General features: G+C 46.7%; 1 protein-coding gene across 1 annotated transcript in view; it reads left to right on the top strand.

The window, feature by feature from the left end:
• The window catches only part of ECM2 (extracellular matrix protein 2, female organ and adipocyte specific), a 75,760-nt gene that overhangs the window by 62,077 nt on the left and 11,771 nt on the right, over window positions 1-1,912 (top strand). The window contains 1 exon segment of the mRNA XM_015570196.1: window positions 1,469-1,626. Coding sequence (XP_015425682.1) covers window positions 1,469-1,626 — 158 coding nt within the window.

Raw genomic sequence — 1,912 nt, 5'->3', positions numbered from 1 at the left:
CCTGCAGGCAGAGTGGTTAGGGGTGGTCAGGCAGGCAGGGGAGCAATTAAGGGCATCAGGCTGGCAGGGGAGAGCAGTTAGGGGGCGATCAGGCGGGCAGAGGAGCAGTTAGGGGGCGATCAGGCCGGCAGGGGAGCAGTTAGGGGCGATCAGGCAGGCAGGCAGGTGAGCAGTTAAGAGCCAGCAGTCCCAGATTGCGAGAGGGATGTCCGACTGCTGGTTTAGGCCTGATCCCTGTAAACTGGCAGTAGGACATCCTTTGAGGGGTCCCAAATTGGAGAGGGTGCAGGCCAGGCTGAGGAACACACCCTCCCCTGTGCACAAATTTTGTGCACCAGGCCATTAGTAATTGATAAAACTTGTTTGTATAAAGGCCTTTCTTGGTAGTGCAATTTGATTGCATGGAGCGTTTTTTATTATTTCCCTTTCAAAATGTCCACTTGGTTGCATTCTCTGTCAGCAAGTGAACACTGTGATGGAAATTCAGTGCTGCATGTTCATCAACTGAGGGTTTGCCAGGCGAAGATGCTCCATCTTGTCCCAGAAAAGGAATCCCTCATTTCACGGTACTCCTCATCCATCCCCAATTATGCTACCATTTTATACCTACCTGTCTCTACAAATGCTTCAAATGATCCACAACCTTCTACTTTGCCCAGCTCTGTTCCAAGTCCCTGCTTGGCTATTGCTGCCTCTGTGGGGCACCCTGCCCATCCCCAAACCACCCCACCCCCACCCCACCCCTTATAGTACATACTTTTTATTTTTATTCTTTTAAATCTTCACCCGAGGATATTTTGTCCATTGTTTTTTAGAGAGAGTTGATAGGGAGGGAGGAGGTGCGGAGAGACAGAGAGAAACATCTATGTGAGAGAGACATATCAACTGTTTGCCTCCAGCACATGCCCCGACGGGGGCCAAGGATCAAACCTGCAACAGAAGTACATCCCCTTGAGCCTGAGGAGACCCTTCGGTTGGCAGGCCAAAGCTCTAACTACCGAGCAACCAGCCAGTGCCCTTATAGTACACACTTTGATCAGAGCGCATAGCAATCGTTTTTCTACAAGCCTGCCTCCCCACTGGACCATGCATTCAGTGTTTAATCTTGGCTGAACTGAGCCACATTTGCCATCCAAATAAACTGAAAATTTCACATGACATTGTAAAAATATATTTTTATTGAATTCAGTGAGGAAGGGAGAGGAAGAGAGAGAAACATCAGTAATGAGAGAGAATCATGGATCAGCTGCCTCCCGCACACCCGCTACTGGTAATCAAGCCTGCAACCTGGGCATGTGCCCTGGCAGGGAACCGTGCCCTGACAGGGAACCAAACCCTGACTCTGATTCATGGGCCAAGGCACAACCATTGAGCTTCACCAGCCGGGCTCACATGACCTTTTGAAATTTTATAGCAATTGCATGGTTTTCCAATTATCCTAATATCACAATAATTTTATTTTTTATAGGCTTAAGTCGATTGGTTACCTTAGAACTGGAAGGAAACAATCTCAGTGAAACCAATCTCAATCCTTTAGCGTTCAGACCTTTGAAGAGCTTGTCCTACCTGCGTCTGGGAAGAAACAGATTTAGAATTATACCACAGGGCCTTCCTGCTTCTATCGAGGTACCAATATCTTTTTTCTAATGTCTTATATTTTAAATATAGTATGCTACAAAAAACCCAAACAATACATTTTAAGAGATTATTGTGATGTATATTAAACATGGTAGTTTTGATGTTGTGTACATAATCCTATCTAATAAAAGAGAAACATGGTAATTGGCATATGACCGCTACCCTTCCCGTTGGCTAATCAGGGCAAGATGCAAATTAACTGCCAGCCAATATGGCGGCCGGCAGCCAGGCAGCTTGAAACTAACATGAGGCTTGCTTGCTTCAGTGATGGAGG

This window comes from Myotis davidii, unplaced genomic scaffold (genome assembly GCF_000327345.1).
Source record: "Myotis davidii unplaced genomic scaffold, ASM32734v1 scaffold287, whole genome shotgun sequence".
Lineage (NCBI taxonomy): Eukaryota > Metazoa > Chordata > Mammalia > Chiroptera > Vespertilionidae > Myotis > Myotis davidii.
The sequence above is the reverse complement of the archived record's forward strand: the minus strand, read 5'-3'. Positions and strand labels throughout refer to the sequence as shown.